Genomic DNA, 19,150 nt, shown 5'->3' on the forward strand with positions numbered 1-19,150 from the left:
GGGAGTGGTTGTGTTCAACAATAACCTAAATATGCACTCTCTCCCGAGTTATGCACACTAAATAGGCACAACTAATTGAGGATCCTGTCAATTAACTACAACAAGAACATATTTGAACAAATAAAGATTGAAACTAGCAATTTGTATTCACATAAACAAGAAGTTCATCCCCAATAGGTTCCATCAAACCTTAGACAAAGGCTTTAGCTACTCATAACTATGGGTAAACAAACTAAGATAAGATTCATCATAAACTAGCAATAAAAATCAAAGAAAAAAAGAAAGATGTTTTGGGTGATCTCTCACAATGGTTTTCCTTCCTAAGAAACTCTAAAAATCAATACATGCCTCTCTTGGGCGGAGTCTCATGTTTAAAATAGGGTTTTGGGCTAAAAATTCCGTGTTTTGCACTTTAGTCCCTGTACTTTCTCGCGCCTGCCGCGGTTCTGCCGCGGTCGCGGTGGAACCGCGGCCAAACAGCTCCTCTGAATCTCCTTCTGTCCGCGAGCAGTCTTCACCGCGGTTTTGCCGCGGTCGCGGTGGAACCGCGGCAAAATCATTTCTCTGATTCTTCAGCCTGTTTTTGCGTGGTTCACTTGGGATATTTCACGGATGACCTCTCTTTCTTCAATTTTTGACTCCAAAAGTACTCCCTAGTCTTCCCTAGTCATATATAACCTGCAAGTCATGAAAAGTACTAATAAGAGCATTTTGTTATCACTTTTATTATCAAAACTATGCAAGAAAGCGGTTATTTAGGGTCTGAATATAGTTAAATTCACTTATTATCAATAAGTTTAACAAAAAATTTAAAATACATTATCGTTTATTATTACTATAATATAAGTATAATTATTTTGAAAATTGTATTCCTATCTTTTGTAAACTTATTTATAGATATATATTTTGCTCGTGATTTATGATTTATAGGTTTGATTTATGATGTATAGAAAATTTCAATAGTTTTTGAGTTAAAATTAAATCTATTCTTTTATTGGTAAATTTTAATGTACATGTACCCTTTAATTATTTTAAGTTATTTGTTGTAAAGTCGTTGATAGTGAATAACCTTTGGAATATTTACACTAAAAGAGTGACATTTTGAATTTAAGAAAAAAAGAATAAGGAGTTCTCGCGGCAGGAGACTTTATTTGCTTCCCCTGTTTATTCCTTTTCATTTAATTTCACTTTATTTTTACTAAAACAGTAAAATTCTAAAGAATTAAAGGAGTCCGACTTCTAAGTTCACGCTAGTTTCCTACTTTGACTTTGCTAGTATTTCCTTTACATATATGGTATATTATATAGTTAAATAAGGAAAAGGATAATATAAAAAATTTAGGTGATTTTGAAGTTCTAAATATTAGAAAAATAGTTAAATAACTATTCTGTCTAGTGCGTACTCTATTTTTAAAAGTTAAAAAATGTGAACGATATTTCGCTAAAGGCCTTCGTACTTTTAATATAGTATAGATTTTATCTATTTTATACTGTTGTATCAAATTGCGTTTGTTCCAATTTATGTGATACAATTCGAATTTTAGGTGAATTAAAAATTATAAATAAATTATATTAATATTGGTAAAAATAATAAATTAATTCAATTAATTACCAAAATATTTGTATAGTAGATAAACAAATTATTTTCATATATCCGAACCCCAGCCTTCGTCTCCATGAACCCTTCCCCTCAAACCCTAGCCGCCCCTGCACACCTTCACCAGAAACCCGGCGGCATAAACGCCGGTGACCTCCACCTGAACACCATAGAACCCCCATGTCGTCCTGAACCCGAATCTACCAACCACAATGAGTCAAAAAAAAAAAAAAAGTAATAAACCCTCATCACCAGTGAAATGAACAATACAATAGGTAACGATAGATTTAGCAATTTAACGAACCTTAATGAGTCAAAAAAATAATACTGCGGATGAACTACTCCTATTACAATGTGATACGCTAATTAAATGCTCCCTCTATTTATTTTTAGTCCTTTTGACTTTATATTCCTTTTAAGAAAAGAATAATGAAATATATATTTTACAATTATAGTCATATTAATGATAGTATTTTAAAAATAAAAATATATTTTTAATATAGTAATAGATAAGTAAAAATATCATAGGGAGTAAGGGTAATGGTGTAACATAGAGTTGCAGAATCTTTTTAATCAGAGGTTTAATACTCTTAGAAGGTAAATCTTTCATTAATTACAGTTTTGTTTGACTCTCATCTAGTTTTCCTTATTAGTCCACCCCAAATCTTTCTATCATTCTGTTTTAATAAATTCTTCAAACCTCATTCTTCTCTCTCTCCTATTAGTCCAAATATCTCTCTCTCTCTCATCACCCATTTCCTTAATCAATCATCATCTTCCTTCTGTAAAAGCCAAAGCCAAAGAAGCCCCACAAATGTAAAACCACTATCCTCCAACAGTTCTTTCAAGAAAACCATTAGATTCCCATAAATAAAGGGCTTAAAGTTCCATATTATCCAGCTTCCTTCATTCCCACCATTTTTTCCTCATTTCTTCTTTTCTCCATTTCCACGACCCAAAAAAAATAAATCAAATCTTTCACAAAGATGGGTGGAAAAAAGAAGGAAATTTTCGAACTCTAACACTTAGTTTTTTTTTTCTCAAGAAAATCCAAGAAAGTTGCTTATTTTGCCTTGAAAGCAAGAGATATCCAAATTGGGGTATGCTCAAATCTCCAAGATTTCCCTAGAATATATGTCCCAAATGAAGCACATTGACAATATCCCATCAACTCCTGGAAAATTCAAGGAAAAATCCCCTTACAATAGGCTAAGGCTCCATTTTTCTCTAACCAAGCTCACATTTTGGTCATTTGTGTTCTTGGGGTTGATCTTTGTATTCTTTTTCAGATCACCATCTTCTTCTTCTTCATCCCCTGCAGCTTCAGATCTCTCAAGGAGATCTCTTAGAACCAGCTCTTATGATGGTCCAGCTTGGGAGAAAAGGATTAAAGCCTCAGCTAAAGTCAGGTCACATTCTGGTATTTCAGTTTTGGTAACTGGTGCTGCTGGTTTTGTTGGGACACATGTCTCGGCTGCCTTAAAGCGTCGCGGTGATGGCGTTGTGGGGTTGGATAATTTCAATGATTATTATGATCCAACCCTGAAAAGAGCCCGGCAAGCTCTGTTAGAACGTGTCGGGGTCTACATTGTAGAGGGCGACATCAATGATGTCGCCCTTTTGAAGAAATTATTTGACATTGTTCAATTTAGTCACGTTATGCATTTGGCTGCACAAGCTGGTGTGAGGTATGCCATGGAAAATCCTGGCTCATATGTGCATAGTAACATTGCTGGTTTGGTTAATGTTCTTGAAGTTTGCAAAAATGCTAATCCTCAACCTGCTATTGTGTGGGCATCATCTAGTTCTGTGTATGGCTTGAATACTAAGGTTCCCTTTTCAGAAAAGGATAGGACAGACCAACCTGCTAGTTTATATGCTGCAACTAAAAAAGCTGGTGAGGAAATTGCTCATACTTATAATCATATATATGGGCTTTCATTAACCGGATTGAGATTTTTCACGGTTTATGGACCATGGGGTCGGCCAGACATGGCGTACTTCTTTTTCACAAGGGATATTCTGAAGGGAAAGTCAATTCCCATTTTTGAGGCAGCTAATCATGGGACTGTTGCTAGAGACTTTACCTACATTGATGACATAGTAAAGGGTTGTTTGGCGGCATTGGACACCGGTGAAAAGAGCACTGGAAGTGGTGGGAAGAAGAAAGGTCCCGCTCAACTGAGGGTGTTCAATTTGGGCAACACTTCCCCTGTGCCGGTTTCTGATCTTGTTAGCATTTTGGAGAGGTTGCTAAAGGTAAAGGCTAAAAGATCGGTGATGAAGTTGCCAAGGAACGGTGATGTGCAGTTTACTCATGCAAATATAAGCTTTGCTAAAAGGGAGCTTGGGTATAAGCCTACAACAGATCTACAGACAGGATTGAAGAAATTCGTTCGATGGTACCTCAGTTACTATGGCGATGGAAAGAAGAGCGTGCAATGATACATTCTTTCAATTATGTGGTAGGAGTTCAATTTCTTGTTCATTTTGATTCTTGTTATTGTTTTCAGCATACGTGCATTGTCCCCATTTTCTTGCTCTCATATATGATGCGATAAAAGGGGCATATCCCATCCCACGATGAAGTAGTTGTGTGATAGTTGGACATTGTTTTTCTGGCAAATTATTTTGTATCAAATGCAACCTTTAACTAACTTTTGCCACTTCCAGGAATGCCACTGTTGTAGTTTTATAGAATTCATGATTGATAGAAAACTGCCGATTATGGACAGTGGACATGTACCATCTTTATTACATTATAATAAAAGTACCGCATGATAGTTCCATATTTGGATTCTTCTTGTGTTTATCACATTTGGTTGGAATGTCTCTGGCATATTGGTGTATGATCTTGTGTTCTAAGGGGTCGTTTGGTATGACGGATAAACAAAAATAATCGTGGGATAAAAATTTTGTACCGCCTTATCTCTTGTTTTGTTATTAAACTTGGGATAAGTTATCACATGATTAAAAGTAGTACTAGGATAACTTATACCTGCCAAATGGTGGAATTGTAATCCCAGGATGAAACAGTAAAATTGACATCCAGCATAACTTGTCTTCAAAGTTCAAACCAAACCGCCCCTAAGTGTGCCGATTTGGTTAATCCATTATGCACTATTATTTAGATATCTATTCCCTTCCTGATCTTTGAATCAATCATTTCCTCTACATGATTTCTGAAGTTAGACATATCTTATTTTGGCTCTCCGATGAAAGATTCTACTATTTTGAAAGTTAACCGTTTAGAGTCATTATTTCAGATGAATGCATCGGTTCTTTTTTCTGTTCTTTCGAAAGTTTCTTTCTGGAGAGGGGAAAGAAAGAACCATTTATTGGTAATAGTTGCAACATACACCAAAAATGACAAATTATGAAATCTTTTTTCCTATGGTAGCACAAGAGAAGAGTGTTTACAGATATCATCATCTTGTTAAGACGCCAGAAGAAGTGAAATCCCAACTCCAGCGCTTCTCTCTTTCCCCAGCTAAGTAGTTTGTAGAGGATCAAAGTTTCATCCTCCGCGACGTTTTAGGTTTAACATCTAAAATGTGCTCCTTTTTATTTTGGATACTCTTCAAAAATAAGTAATAGCAGAATGAAAGACAATCTTGTATTGATGTGGACGAGCTTTTTTACAATTTTTTGTTATATCGAAGCAGCTAACAGTATTATTACTGTACTGTGATAGCCTTCTCGATACCTTATTAGAGCTTTGTTTAATAGTGCCGGTTTTCCATCAATGTTTTGGTTGTTTCTCAGAATCATTGAAGATATAGAGAGTTAAGACATTCAATAATTGACAGATAATATCCTATATCTTACACCTCAACACTTTTGGAATCTAGCCTTCACATCCTTTTCAAATTAATATTTGTACAACATTGTTGCTGGCTGATAACAAATCTTGTCCTCTTTTTCCCAGAAACGAAAAATATGAATGGTTTGCACAATGATGTTGGGGGGAAAAACAGGACAATGATGTGGAAGAAGAAGGAAATTAGCACATGTAAACTACTTCTAAATTTTACTTTAGTTACCACATAGAACTTGCCCATATATTTACAAAAAGAATGTCTGATTTATTGATTAATTAGATGATTAAGTGGTAGGATAGTTTGATGTATTGAAGCTATACACTTTGCACAAAATGACAAAATACAGGAATTCTAAATCAAAATTTCCTTTCCAGAAAGGACATGAACACATGTCCTATATCCTTATAATTTATTTGGATACATAATGTCCCGTCGGATTCCTATTAGCCCTTTCTTTTGGCTTCAGTGGACCATCCACCAGCTGTTTGATGCTTTGGAAGTTGTTCTTTCCTTACACTGAAAGATTTTTGTATCTATCGTGACCTTGCAATGAAAAGAAGAAAGTACGTACGATAGAATAGTAAAACTGAGCATACCACATAAAGATTCTATATATTAGAAGTCTCGTGAATTCGACAAGAAGAAAATGAAGAATGGGAACAAGACAAAATAAAGTACTATTTTACTTCATTTGAGCCCCGTTTCTTTATACTATTATAGTTATTAAAGTCTCTCAAGAACAAGAATAGAAAATTATTGCTAAAGCCAAACGTAAAATGGGTTGAGTGGTTGGATTCTGCGAGATGTTCCAACCTATGCTGGATATGAAGTACTTCTGGGGTTCTTTTACTATGTCGGTTTTGAACTTTTCAGCTTTGTGATGGAGCATAGTTTATTTTCGTCTATCTGCTTATTGCCTTTTTAAGTATTTTGCTTTGAGGGTGGGTGGTCTGTTTGAATAGTAGTTCACCTGAAAGCAGCAATAATGCAGGTTCCAATAACTAATGAACAGGGGCAAATTACCAATACGGCAACAGCTCCTTGGGTAGATATTATCCACTTATCTTCTAAATTCCAAACTACTTCCATGTTTTTTCCAGTAGGTGTCAGAAAAAGCATGAAAGTCACAACACTTAATAAGAGAATGAGACTGCATATATTTGGACATGATATTCTTGTGGCTGCATCTGCCTTTCCACCAAAGGGAGTTAATACCAAAAACTTAAAACCAGAGTAGCCGCACGAGCCCAGCTTATAATTTTTCCCTTAATCATAAGCCTCAAGGATTAAAGCACTTTAAATATCGAATACCAGCATATGCAAAATATGCTAGGGAAAGTTTTTTCTCTGCCTAAAGCCTTAAGAGTAGAGTTACCTGTGTTGAAGCCTTAGTAGACAAAATTATCCTATAGGTTGTTAAAAGAAAATTCTAGTAAATGTTTGCACGTGACCATTGTAAAATGTCAAGGAACGGTTCCATGCAAACACTTTGTGAAAGGAGGAGAAAGGCCATTACTAATTAAATCTATTATCAACGAAACGCCACTAGGCGCGAATTAATAACCGCTGTTAACTGAATGCACACTGTATTCTTTCTGTTTCTGTAAGTGATATTCGGAAATATAAGCAAGCTCAATTGGGTCTCAGGCAGAAACTTCACTTGACGAGAATTTGGCAAGATGAGAATTTAAAAACATAGATAAGCAAAAATTATACGTACCATAAATAACAAGTCTCAATGTCAAAATCCTGAATAGGAAACTTAAATGAACCCTATCATCCGCTCGAGTACATAATTGGTTACAATTCAAGTATCCAGGCCATGCCAAAACAACTTAATCTAGAATTTTCAAGATATGACAAAGAAAGTAGCATCGCATGCCCCTGCTTCTCTATGCCACGAGAGTACTGGCAGTGGTTGATTCACTGCAAGGTAAAAACTGAAATTAGTACACAGCAATTCACAAGGAGAGGAAAAGGGGGAGGTCACATAATTAGATTTGTGCAGACAAAAGAGCTCCAATTCGGCAGATGTCCGACTCACATGACAGGAAAGAGTAAACACTGTTGCTTCTGATTAAAAGTGTTTAACAGCTTTAAATCAGTGATGGTGATACCATTGAGCTCCATCGTAGAATTTAGCCGTTTGATTAAAAAGATAAAGAGCTTGCGAAAATTATTTTCCAATCTAGAAAAACCCCACCTAAGTAAACCAGAACATGAACAAGCAACCTGACAAAAACCTATACCCTGCTACTTCCCTCCCTACAAAGGACTAATGATGACATTAGAGTAAGCCGCACAAACATATCCAAGCATCCTGCACCTGTCTGCAAATCTGAACACATAGCACATGGTATGGTATCTTATATGAAACCAAACCTTAATAATATTCAGCAAATACAGTATGAAGGGTTGGGCAAGAAACATGAAGATTTCCATAAACTTCTCTCCATTTGCTTTCATTAATATTTGAAAGAAGAATGTATGTTCTTTTGCCAGACTACAAAACAACAACCCAGTAGAATCCCACTAGTGGGGCCTGAGGAGGGTACAGTGTACGCAGACCTTACCCCTATCTCGGAGGGATAGAGGCTGTTTCCGGGAGACCTTCGGCTCAAAGACTCAAGCAAGAAAAGAAGTGGTGCCTTCAGCATATATATACTGTAGTAACTATAAACAACCCAGTTGAGGACAACTAATCCTTGAAACCAAATTCTTTATAGCAAGTGTAAAAATTGTTCTCTGGAACTACACAAGATTTACAACTAGAAATAGTCTATCTATTACTACATTGGAAAGAGAATAACCATAATGCATTGACAGAATCAGTATTCTCCAACCAAAATAAACCTTTCCACCAAATTCCCAAGGACAACTAACAGAGCATGCTTAGATAAATAAGTCAATTCGTAAAAAGCATTGAACATATTCAAAACTTCACATATATTAGAAAATATACTATTTGCAAATGCAACATAAAGCTTGATTGAAAGGTGAATCAGAAGCAATTCACTAGTAGAGTCAAATAGGCAGACTGGACTTACTACTTCCAGACTGGTGGAAGCTTCTTTGTTTTCTTGTAGTAGCGAGCAAGTCGGTGAATCCTGCTCTCCACAAGAATCAATCTAAACTTGGAATCTTTGTCTTTCCTGTTTCTTTCAAGATGCTTCCTGATTGCAACTGCTTTCTTGATAAGGTGGTACAGATCCTCGGGAATCTCAGGAGCAAGTCCTAGCAAATTAAGTATCATTATTCTATCAAATATTTCCTTGAGACAAATCATACCAACAAAAAAGACAAAATATTGAATAGGTACCATGAGCCTTCAAAATTCTGAGAATCTTGCTACCAGTTACACTCTTCACCTGAGCAATGCCATGGGAATCACGAAGAATAACACCAATTTGAGAAGGTGTTAAGCCTTTTTTTGCAAACTTGCAGATGTTATCTTCAACCTGAAACCCAAGAGAATGCTGCTATTTAAGAAACTAGAAATAAGTACAGGGCTTTATCTAACCAAGTTACACATTTAAATATTTGGACATAGTTTTGAATTTTAGCAATTTCCAACCAGGTTCTGTACTGAACCTTCCGATCGATGTTCAAACAGACAGAAAAGCTCAACTGATCCTCATGAAGGGAAAAAGCTCGACCGATCCTCATGAAGGGAAGAAGCTCAACCCTTTTTATGAAGAAAACCTCAAATGTCCCTGGTGATGGGAAATATATTTTTCTATTTTCTACTAAATTACAGGAAGCCAAAATGCACCAGCAATTTATATGCCACATTCTTAAAAAAAATGGCTCATACCTTTAAAATTATTAACACAAAGGAAGGATCCCGCATTGCCTCTGTCACATTACTTCAATCTTACCTAGTATAGTTATACCAATTTTTTTGAGGGACCTTGTATGCCTTGCTTTTATCTTTTCAAGTACAGGAAATACATACTTCAGTGAATAAAGAGGGAAAAGATCCATCTTTTCCACTATATGGTAGGAAACTAGTGTAATATAACCCCATAACACATTAGCACCTTCCTCTTTTTCAACCAGTCAAAGAAGAGACACAATACCGCAACCAGATGTGGCACTTCAATAGGCACACTTACATAGAAGGCATTAAGAAAATACCATGATTCCACGATTTAAGTATTAAAAGGGAAACCTAGGGTAGCATAGGCAAGAGGTTTAGACATAACTGCAAATATAAGCTGGCTGACTACTCCGCTAAATATAGTGGTTACACTAGAGTCCAATAGTATAACAAGTTAATAACAAAATCATGATAAGCATAAATTGCCTACTTGATAACTTCCATCTTTCATTAATGTTTCATATGACATGGAGACCATAACAAAAATCATTACAAGCTCTAAATTTTATATCCCTTTTCCAATCAAATGAAAGTAAACTACCAAATGTCCCCAAGGCTTTAGTCTAGTGGTAAGAGCGTAACTTGTGATCTATGGGTTAGGCGCACGTTATGGATTCGAACCCATCCAACACCAGATAAAAGACTGGTATTTAAGTGGAAAAAGATAGAGGGACTAATCCATTATCCACCTAGTTTTGAACCATACGTCACTGGCTCTCAGGGACTTCTCATTTTCAAGCAAACATATCAAGCAATTTTTTTAAATAAATGTGCAGAATTTTAAAAACTAAAACTGAAACAAGTAAAGATCAAGAGGTTTTGAAATGCCAGTAGAAATTACTTACATCAGGTGCAGAGATTTTCAACCAACTTGGTGGAGTCCTCTTGTACGGAAGTGCTGAAGCCGAAATACCCTTACTGTGTAACCAGCAATTTTCAATTAAAAATATTAAAAAATATAAGTAGAATGTGCCATTAATAAGTGTTATACATGAAAAATATACAGAAAAATAGAAAGAATGAACGTTACCCCCGACTGTGCATACGACCCATGGTGGCTGGAGGTGGTGGTGTGCGTGTGTGTGTGAGTGTTTTGGGTGGAAGGGGGCAAGAGGGCTGCTGTCCGGTTGGCTCTGAAGAAGGAAACCCTAGAATGGCGAAATGGAGAAGATTAGGGATTTTATATGAACTCTTTATTCTCTATGGAGTCCTTTGATTTGTTTTGAATTGTGTTTTTGAACTTCGTAATAAGTACACATTACACCATAATGTTTTGTGATCTGGCGATCAGGCCCATGGGTGTAGATTCGAGGTTACTAATTTGCAAACACAATGAGTTGGAGGAGATTTTGAAATTAAGAAATTAAGAAAATAATTTTTTTTAATTCTCTTATGCATAAAAGATAAAAAATTTATATGTAAAAGTAAATCAATTACGTATTAAAATTTTTTTTTATCATGAAACTAAAAATAAGTTTGTAAAAACTCACAAAATTATTTGACGACTTGGGATCTTAAGATTTAGTATAAATTCATATAGTTGATTTCAACAAATTAAGGATTTATGCATAGATAATTGATTGATCGATCTTAACTTTGTTCCTTTTCCATTTGACATTATTTTGTTGGCCAAGATATAAAAGAAAATAACTTCACTTTAAGTTATACAGTACTTAAATTTTGCCAACTTTTATTGTGGTGCTATAACATTTAATCGATGTAGTAGGAATATGTTACTTTGCATGATAGTTTGTTCAAAGTGATATGGTTAACCCTCTTTATAATAGTCATGTTTGTTCAGATATTTTTTAATTTTTATATTGAATAAATGTTATACATCTATAATAATATTTTACGTTTAAATATGTTTGGTAGTTAGATATAATAATATTTTACCTTTAAATATGTTTGGTTGTTAGATAAAAATTATCCAAAAATCATATTTTTCCTTTTTAAATTTTACATATAAAAGATAAGAAAATTATTCAAATTTAAAATCTCAAAATATATGCATATTTCACTAGTTAAATATTGAAGAAAGCTAATACATTATTCATAACTAAACGTATAAAGATTTAAACTTTAAGGCAGACATTTTAAAGCTACCTAGAAAAATAAATTCTTTCAAGATTGATGGAAGACATTTGTAATTGTAGCATGTTTCGTATATTTCATTCTCTTACTAGTGATATAACACTTGAATTGGCGAAGATTCGTATCCAAAGTTTCAGAACAAATGTACCCAATAACTTTCCTTTGAAGACAATCTAAGAGCTTAACAATTAAATTTTCTTTCTAAATATTATTTGAAATTTGTCCAATGGAAAAGATGTATATGCAAATCTTCAAATCTTATATCATATACAAGGTATAAACTTTGTTTAATGGAAAAGATTGTGCGCACATTTTAGAATTATTATTAGTAAACTTAAAGATTCTATATGGCTGTTATAGAGTGGTAATATTACAAAGAGTGTTCTACTATATATATGGTTGTTGCTGCTATAGGTAAAAGGTTATATAGAGAGGTAAAATATAACTTAAAATCGATTCTGAAAAAAACTTGACTTTTATAATGAGTGGATGTTATGCATAAATGTTGTTATAGAGAGGTCTGACTGTACACGTCATTATAAATTTTATTTTACCATCTTGTATTTGCAATGTTCAGCATATTATTTTCTCAAAACTCTTTAGCATGAGTAGAATGTTGAATGTTTGTAATTTACTTTTAAAGTCTTGAATTCGAATCGTATGGATGGAAAATTATGTTATGATACATTTTTCTTTTAGTGGGCTTTGCGGATATGAATTCTGATTAATTGAAGGAATTTTTACCATCCTATGCCATATAGGAAACCTTATTACCCTCAATGTTTAAGGTTTGATTTAATTACACTTAGTATATCAAATTACCAATCTTATATCATACTTAATTAAGGGTCTAATTAATGGGTCAGTTTTTACTCCTTAATTAAAGGTGTCCATATATCCCACGTTTCTCTATCCCCCTAATTCCTAAGACCTACGCAGTTTTTCCCCTCCCCTTTCTTCCTCTTCTCCATTCCTTCTTCTTCTCAAAAAATACAGAGATGGAAATTGCAATTTTGTTACGTATGAAATAGTAGGGCTCACGCTTTCCTATTTCTTTTCGGATTCAAAATCATATTCTTATGGTTTTAAGACATAGAGCTACTGCCTTCACCAAATATTGAAGATAAATCTTCAAAGTTCATACACACATTTACCTTCAGCTTCAAATTTTCTCAATGAAGAAGAACAAACCTTCAAAGAGATAAAAGAGCAACAATTCCACCATTGACAACCATTAAAAAGCTTTGAATTTTTTAATTCAAATTTGGGTTTTCAAAAATCATTATTTGTTTTGATTGGGTGTTGTTGTAAATAATTGAGAATATGTTTTGGAGTTTATATCTCAATTTTGAGGGGTTTTGGTGAAGATTTAGACTTGGTTTTGGCTGAATTGTAGATTGAAACTCGAAGAAGAAGAAGAAGAAGAAGAAGACATATTGCATAAATTGTAGATAAATTGTAGTTACAGTTGGATTGATCAGAATTTGAACTAAATACATCTTCGCACATGTTGACTACAAAAATTTTCTCTTCATCTACAAAAATTCTACAAATATACTACAAATCAATTTTAAGTATGTATAAAGCAGTATTATTTGTAAGGATATCTACATAATTACTACATTTATACTACAATTAAACTACAATCTATGTTGAAAATCTACAAATTATCTACAAAATATCTACAAACTGGGTACTTTGAATTTTAATATGCCAATTCCCATTCAATTATAGCATAATTGGGATTTTTGACATGATTGCGTTTTTTCAGAAGATTTATAGAAGTTTTAGTCGTTTTTGATGTGTGAAAACAGAAAACAAAGCACCTACAATTAGAATACAAATAATCTACAATTTATCTACAAAATATTTACAAACTGGGTACATTAAATTTTTATATCCCAATTCCCATCCAATTGTAGCATAATTGTGATTTTTGACATAATTGCGTTTTTTCAGAAGATTTGTAGAAGTTTTAGCAGTTTTTTATTTATGAAAACAGAAAATAAAGCATCTACAATCAGAATACAAATAATCTACAATTTAACTACAATTTATTTACAATTTCTGCAATATGTCTTCTTCTTCTTCTTCTTCTTCGAGTTTCAATCTAAAATTCAGTCAAAACCAAGTCTAATCTTCACCAAAACCCCTCAAAATTGAGATATAAATTCCAAACCATATTCCCGATTATTTTCAACAACACCCAATCCAAACAAATAATGATTTTTGAAAACTCAAATTTGAATTCAAAGTTTTCAAGCTTTTTTAATGGCTATCAATGGTGAAAAATATATGGAAGAACAGATGAAGATGAAGAACAGAAATCTCCTTTCCGTTCAAAACTTGAATTTAATATAGACTCAATCAATCGCAAGAATTTTTCCTGATTTTTAGCGCGTTAATTATGGAAGATTTTGCCCAATTAATCGTGTATTAAACAAATGGTATAGAAATTGTAGGAAAACTATGGACTGAGCGGATAATTTACATAGTATGCACATATTTGGTAATAAGGTTTCATATATGGTATAGTTAGGAAAAAATCCCTTAATTGAATCGATTCTAAATACCGGATCATTATTTATACTAATAAAAAGGTGTTTGAAACATAAGGAATGCCCTTAGATTCTAAACATAAAATAATAAAATATATATAATAAGAAAGAATATATAGATTTTTTCCCACTAAAATGTAATTTTAAATATATAACTACTATTAGAAAGGTTCGTATTTAATTACGTATCTTATATATAATTACCAATTAGATGTAAAATAATGTATTAAGCTCCAATTTGTTTTTCCATTTTCTCTTCTGTTTACCTTGTGTAAGCACGTGATTTTTGCCTTATATGAGAATTACTCCCAAAAATTCAAAATAAAATAATTTTCCTTTGTGTGCAATTTTTGAATTTTCGTGGCATTTTTGGATAATTATTTGTATTTTTGTTCGTGCATGTTTATTTGTTATATTAATAAAAAAATATAAAAATATGTCGCATTTGCATTTAATATTTAATTCTATAGTTAGGAGTAATTAAGTTTGTTTTACAAAATGAAAAAATCATAAAAATATGTATTTTTGCATTTTTAGCGTTTAACGTCCAAATTGTGTGATTCAATCGTTAATTGCTATTTAATTGTGTGTTAATTGTTATTGGGAGTTTAATTTGTTTTTATAAATTAATTTAGTTCTATATGATAATTTAGGGATTTTTAGAATTTAGTGTAAGAAAAATAAAAGAAGAAAAGAGGGCAAAAAATGGAAGAAAATCGGAATTGGGCCTCCTCTTCAATTCTAAATTTAGGCCCAAAACACCTCTACCCAACCCAAAACCTCACCGGGTCAACCCGACCCAGTCCATAACTCTAAAGACCCAACACCCCTACTTCCCTATCTTTCATTTCAAAACAAAAACCCTAAAACTAACTGTTGAAAACTACCCGCCCCCCTTCTTTTCTTCTTCTTCCTCGACTCACCCCAACAACCTCCGAACTCCCCTCCAATGGCTGCCATCCCATGTCTGCCTGCCACCCACCTCCTCATCTCCCCCAGTAACGACGTGAACAGGGACCATCGACGACCACCACGACTACCCCTTCACAACCCTCATCGACCAATATATTCCCAGTTGCCATGGCTGCCTCACCACCCATGCTGCGTCGTCTTCATTATACCACCGTCCGTCGAGCTCCATCCATCGACGACGAACAGCTCCGTCGACCACTCGAAGCAGCCTGTCAAACTCCATCCGCGAGGCAGCCACTCCCAGTCACCATAGCTGCTGCTGCTTCGGTTAAAGTTTGGTGCAGCTTCATGCAGCTCACCATAGTTGTTGCTGCTTCGGTTAAAGTTTGGTGCAGCTTCAGTCGCAACTATGTGTTGCTCCTGCTCACCATAGCTGCTGCTCACCATCGCACGCACACGAAGGAAAAGCAAGGCAGTCCGGTTAAAGTCCGGCGAAGTTCTGTCAAGGTTTCGATTGGTTTGTTTGAGTCCGTTGTTGTTCGTCGTTTGGTGAGGTCCAGTTGAAGTTCGTCAAGTCTAAAAGAGAAGGTGAGTTTTCTTTGAATTCGGGATCCGTTGGGAGGTTGGGAGTCTTGATTCGAGTTTTCCATTTCCGTTCGAGTTCATCGTCGTTACGATCCGGTTAGTTGGTTTAAGTTTTGTTTCTGTCCGTAATTTGTTTGATATTTTTCGGATTTGAAATCATTAAATGTTTGATTCTTGTTCTTGATTTTTATTCAGTTGTTTTATTTTTCTTGTTTATTTTTGTAAGAATTGTTAGTTTAATTGTTTAATATCGTCAGATTTAGTTTAAATCGCTTGAATCCGTTGTTTGTTGTTTAATATAGATTTAATTCGTGTTCATTTTGTTTGAAGTTCGTTTTTAATTCAGTGATATAATGTGAAGTTATTGTTTTGGTTTTTAATTTTTTTTAATTCAATGTATCTTTGTTATAATTTTGTTGGAATTAATTTTAAAAAATCAATTGATTATTTGAAGTTTAGTGATTTGAATATGTTTATTTGTTTTGTTTAAGCTTAATTCAAGTTTAATTCGAATTTGAATAAAACTTGCTTGTTATTGTTGTTGAATCTTTTCATTTATGTCCATACTTTGTTTGATTGTTCTTGAATCCGAAATTAGTATAAGTTTGATCTTCTTGTTTATTGATTATCATTTTTGATTATTTCTTCAGTTTGTTTCATGATCTTGTTTAATTTTAATATAGAAATTGTTGGTTGTAATGTTGTTAGATTTAATTTTAAGTTCAAATGATTATTGAATTTAGAAATCTGAATATACTTGTTTGTTGTTGTTGTTGTTGAATCTGAAAGTAGGTTTGTTTGTTGTTAAAAAATATTGTTCAATCAAAATAATTTTTTTGTTTCTTTATTGTTCATCATTTAGTTTGACTTTGTTGTTGAAAATTGTTTAGAAATTGGTTGTATTTGCTGTATTTTGGTTGGAATTGATTAGGTGAATTGGTTATAGCTGATGGGGGTAGTTTGGTAATTTGCAGTACGTTCAGGGGTAAATTGGTAATTTCAGTAAGGTCAAAAGGGTATTTTTGGAATTAAAATTCTGAACAATTGTTTATTTTGAGTGCTCTGTCCATTAAAATTAAATAATTTGTTAATAATATTAAAATAATGTAGGCATGGGGGACAAGACATAATGGTGGGGAATAATGTACTTGTTTAATCAAAAGTGGGGAACAAGACATAGTGGGATTGCGGGGCTCAAGAAAAGTTTGTTTAAATAAATAATAATTGTATTTTTTAACTAGTAGTGGGTTTGGTAGGAGAATGTGATTGTTTTATTAATTGATTAAAGGGTTTGGGATGGGAAATAAAATGAAGAAGACTTGATCAGATTTTTAAGAAGAGACCCCTGAAAAGGAACAAGAAATTTCAGCCATCAAAACTTCCTCTAAACAGCTCTTTCTTTCTGATTTCCAGATTGAAGTTTGATATTCAAAATCCAAAACAAAAACATTAGAAAACAATTAAAAAAAAAAGAATAGAGTTGGGTTCTGTTTGAGTTGATTTTCTGTTTGAGTTTACTTTAATGAATTTTCCAAAGCATTTAAGTTCAGTTTTGAAGGCACTTGAGTGATTTTCGAGTTATTGTGCTGTTACCCGAGTTATTTGGTTCATTTGCTATTGTTGTTGGTTATTTGTCGAAATCTTGGAGTTTTGGTTGGGTTTGAATCATTCTTGTATTGGCTAGTTGTTGTTGTGGTGTTTGCTGTTGCTGCTTCGAATTACTGCTCGCTCTACTGACCTTTCTTCTTCTTCAATTGTAAGCATTTCCAGGCACACATTTCTGAAACTATGTTTGTTGAAAGCTTGAAGCTGAAGTAAAAAATGAAGAAATGAATGTAGTTTGCTTCACAGTACTCGTGTTCAAAATATAGCAAATAGCTTAAATGATAGTTAACCCATATTTGTTTAAGCTCATTCCAACTACATTTATTCCGTATGAATTGGAATATACTCTAATTGATATGGACTGTTAAATAGTATGCTGTTTAAATCAGATGTATCTCCATATATATAATAATTTAGTCTGATTTGGTGATGATAGTATAACTGAATCATGGCAAGCGTCTGTGTGTACTTCTGTTGGGATCTTTGAACTATCAAACTCGTTATATCCGGTCTAATTTGATTTCCAGAAAATGTATTCCAAACAAATTTTCATATTGTGTTATGTTAACACCAACAATTTAGCCATGTATGCCAACCCTCTTGTTGGGCTCCTCGTTTCAACATAGTTTTAATGAGGCAGATTAATAATTAATATTGGTATCGGCCCATCATTTAAACGAAGTGGGTATTAATAAGGTCGGCAGGTTTTACATATTTTGAAGTACGAAACAACGCAACAATTTTAAGAACATTAATATAATAGGCATGAGTTTTAATAAGATGGTGCGACGCTTGGATCTAATAAACTCCCGAATAAGCATTAATAATTAAGGTTAATTTCAGCGCTAATAGTCGTGAACAATTATTCGTTTGTTTATACAATTAGGATGAGTGTTAATTTAGCTATAGGATAGTTAATCACGTTCGAATATATTATGTTATCGTTCTTAATTTTGTTTATAATTTCTAGTAATGTTCCTTTCAGTTGATGTTCATCTCAATCTAGCGTTTAATATGGTACGCCTCTTTTAAGCTCGTAACGAGTTAGGATTTTCTCTCATTCATTTTAGAGACGAATATAATAGAAAAATGTAGTCACTGTAGGTTCACCCTTTTTAAAAAATAATAAGACGAGCCTCGCCAAATAAAAATGCAAATTGCGGGGACCTCAATAATTGACCATAATAAATACTTAGAACTTGGGATGGATTGTTTAGCGAACTTCACTGCCTCCCCAAAAGATAACAATGCGTTAGACTCTTTAGGCGCGACTTAACTAAATTACATTCTTAAAATTCGGGTGCGCATTTATGTGACCCAAATTCAAATCTCGACGGAGTCGGAATGTATTGACGACCACGGGTTCATTGATTGTGACGTGGTTCGAGATGCATTTTCACAACGTTGCAATTCTATATAAAAAAAAATAATAAAAGCGGCTTAAACTTAATAAAAGCACATAAGTAATAACATGTATTAAATCAGATATCTAGCCATTATAACAATTTAAGCGACCGTGCTAGAACCACGGGATTCGAGGGTGCCTAACACCTTCCCTCGGGTCAACAGAATTCCTTACTTAGAATTTCTGGTTCGCAGACTTCATTTGGAAAGTCAAATATTTTCCTCGATTTGGGATTCAAGATAAACCGGTGACTTGGGACACCAAAAGCCAAACCTTTCCCAAATGGCGACTCTGAAATAAATAATCCCATTTCGAATATTGTCATTTAAATTGGAAAAACTCCCTCGCGCATTTTACCCTTCGGGGCGGGCGCGCAAAAAGGAGGTGTGACACCTTGAAAATGGTATTAACAATTATATTTGAATTTGTGGCTCTAAAAATATGTGATTTATTTCAATACTAGTTGTTAGGCAATAGATACTAAATGTAAGTAAAGAGAATAAGATATGCAAACCAATGCAGTTGCAAGGCTGGGCCTCGAGCTGGCTGGAACGGGGAGCCTCGAGGTCTAGTTAAAACAGTTAGCAATAAACAATTGACGAAGAAACAATGATATTGAAGGTCTCGAAGACAGCTTTTTGTGATTTGATAATGGGCAATAATGAAGAACAATAAATGAGCAAGTAATAAATC

General features: G+C 33.8%; 2 protein-coding genes across 2 annotated transcripts; one reads left to right on the forward strand and one right to left on the reverse strand.

Annotated features, from left to right (window-relative positions):
- Nucleotides 1-2,303: 2,303 nt before the first annotated feature.
- LOC107803493 (UDP-glucuronate 4-epimerase 3-like) lies at nucleotides 2,304-5,698 on the forward strand. Its single transcript, XM_016627233.2, has 2 exons — nucleotides 2,304-4,062; nucleotides 5,526-5,698. The coding sequence occupies exon 1, from the start codon at nucleotides 2,732-2,734 to the stop codon at nucleotides 4,040-4,042; it is 1,311 nt and encodes a 436-aa protein (XP_016482719.1). The 5' UTR covers nucleotides 2,304-2,731; the 3' UTR covers nucleotides 4,043-4,062; nucleotides 5,526-5,698.
- Nucleotides 5,699-7,088: 1,390 nt separating this feature from the next.
- Nucleotides 7,089-10,484, reverse strand: LOC107803492 (small ribosomal subunit protein uS15). The gene is made up of 5 exons (XM_016627232.2): nucleotides 10,329-10,484; nucleotides 10,144-10,216; nucleotides 8,738-8,876; nucleotides 8,466-8,652; nucleotides 7,089-7,344 (listed from the first exon to the last, which is right to left on the reverse strand). Exons 1-5 carry the CDS (start codon nucleotides 10,349-10,351, stop codon nucleotides 7,311-7,313), a joined length of 456 nt encoding a protein of 151 aa, XP_016482718.1. The 5' UTR covers nucleotides 10,352-10,484; the 3' UTR covers nucleotides 7,089-7,310.
- Between the last annotated feature and the right edge of the window lie 8,666 nt (nucleotides 10,485-19,150).

The sequence above is a fragment of the Nicotiana tabacum genome, chromosome 1, assembly GCF_000715075.1.
Source record: "Nicotiana tabacum cultivar K326 chromosome 1, ASM71507v2, whole genome shotgun sequence".
In the NCBI taxonomy this organism is placed as follows: domain Eukaryota; kingdom Viridiplantae; phylum Streptophyta; class Magnoliopsida; order Solanales; family Solanaceae; genus Nicotiana; species Nicotiana tabacum.